This window comes from Brassica oleracea, chromosome C3, assembly GCF_000695525.1.
Source record: "Brassica oleracea var. oleracea cultivar TO1000 chromosome C3, BOL, whole genome shotgun sequence".
NCBI lineage: Eukaryota > Viridiplantae > Streptophyta > Magnoliopsida > Brassicales > Brassicaceae > Brassica > Brassica oleracea.
The window spans coordinates 46,416,188-46,417,384 of NC_027750.1; the positions used below are offsets into that span (position 1 = coordinate 46,416,188).

Below are 1,197 nucleotides of genomic sequence, written 5' to 3' on the forward strand. Positions count from 1 at the left end.
TGGGTGTCGATCGATGATGGAGTGTGGGTGTAGATCGATGCTATCTGCTGATTGTCGATCGATGATATAGGGTGGGCGTTGATCGATGATGTGGGGTGGTTGTCGATCGATCCTATCAGGTTGGTGTTGATCGATGCTAGCCTTTGGTGAAGTTTCCAGATCTCCTCTCGAAGTATGCTGATCGTCACCAAACTTCTTCTTCGAATTCTGATCCATATCTTCAAGCCATTCCTCCAGCTCTAAGAAGTCTTCGATAGTGACTTCTCTACTCGAATACAAGTCTTCAAGCTTTTCTCCATCCTCCACCTCCAAGAACTCTTCTAGCTCCAAGAAATCTTCCATGGTGATTTCTTTTTCTACATCGTCGATCGACGTTTAGGTCATGTCGTTGGTCGACGTTGAGGTTGTACAGTCGATCGACGTTAAATTCGTAGCGTCGGTCGACGTTAAAGTCGTAGCGTCGGTCGACGTTAAAGTCGTAGCGTCGGTCGACGTTAAAGTCGTAGCGTCGGTCGACGTTAAAGTCGTAGCGTCGGTCGACGTTAAAGTCGTAGCGTCGGTCGACGTTAAAGTCGTAGCGTCGGTCGACGTTAAAGTCGTAGCGTCGGTCGACGTTAAAGTCGTAGCGTCGGTCGACGTTAAAGTCGTAGCGTCGGTCGACGTTAAAGTCGTAGCGTCGGTCGACGTTAAAGTCGTAGCGTCGGTCGACGTTAAAGTCGTAGCGTCGGTCGACGTTAAAGTCGTAGCGTCGATCGACGTTGAGGTCGTACCGTCTGTCGTCGTTGAAGTCGCGCCGTCAGTAAACGTTGAGGTCGTACCACTAATGTCGGCTTCTTCTACTCTGCTTAGCTCTCCAGATACATGTTGTTCATCACCCTCTGCCATAATGTAGTCGACCAGCTGTCTTTGAATCAGATCTTCCCTCTTTATCTGCCAACTTTCAATGAACCTGTCTCACTTATCATTTTCTCTTTTTCTCGAGTTGCTTCAGCATCATCAAGAAATTTGTAAATGAAGGCTCTTTCAATGTCCTCCCAGTTGGTTAGAGATCTTGGCTGTAGTTGACTGAACCATCTAAATGCATCCCTTCAGATGGAATAATGAAAGATCTTACAGAGCATATGGTTTTCAGACACTTCATTCTGCTCGCTCCTTGACACTAGATCCTCAAGCTCTTCTATGTGGTCTCTGGGATCT

The 1,197-nt window shown here is 47.3% G+C and overlaps 1 protein-coding gene across 1 annotated transcript; it reads left to right on the forward strand.

The window, feature by feature from the left end:
* The first annotated feature begins 382 nt into the window (after nucleotides 1–382).
* Nucleotides 383–892, forward strand: LOC106330748. The gene has a single exon (XM_013769169.1). It carries the CDS (start codon nucleotides 383–385, stop codon nucleotides 890–892), a length of 510 nt encoding a protein of 169 aa, XP_013624623.1.
* Nucleotides 893–1,197: the final 305 nt, after the last annotated feature.

Coding starts and splice junctions, on each gene's coding strand:
- LOC106330748 (XM_013769169.1), top strand. CDS start 383: ATGTCGTTGGTCGACGTTGAGGTTGTACAGTCGATCGACGTTAAATTC.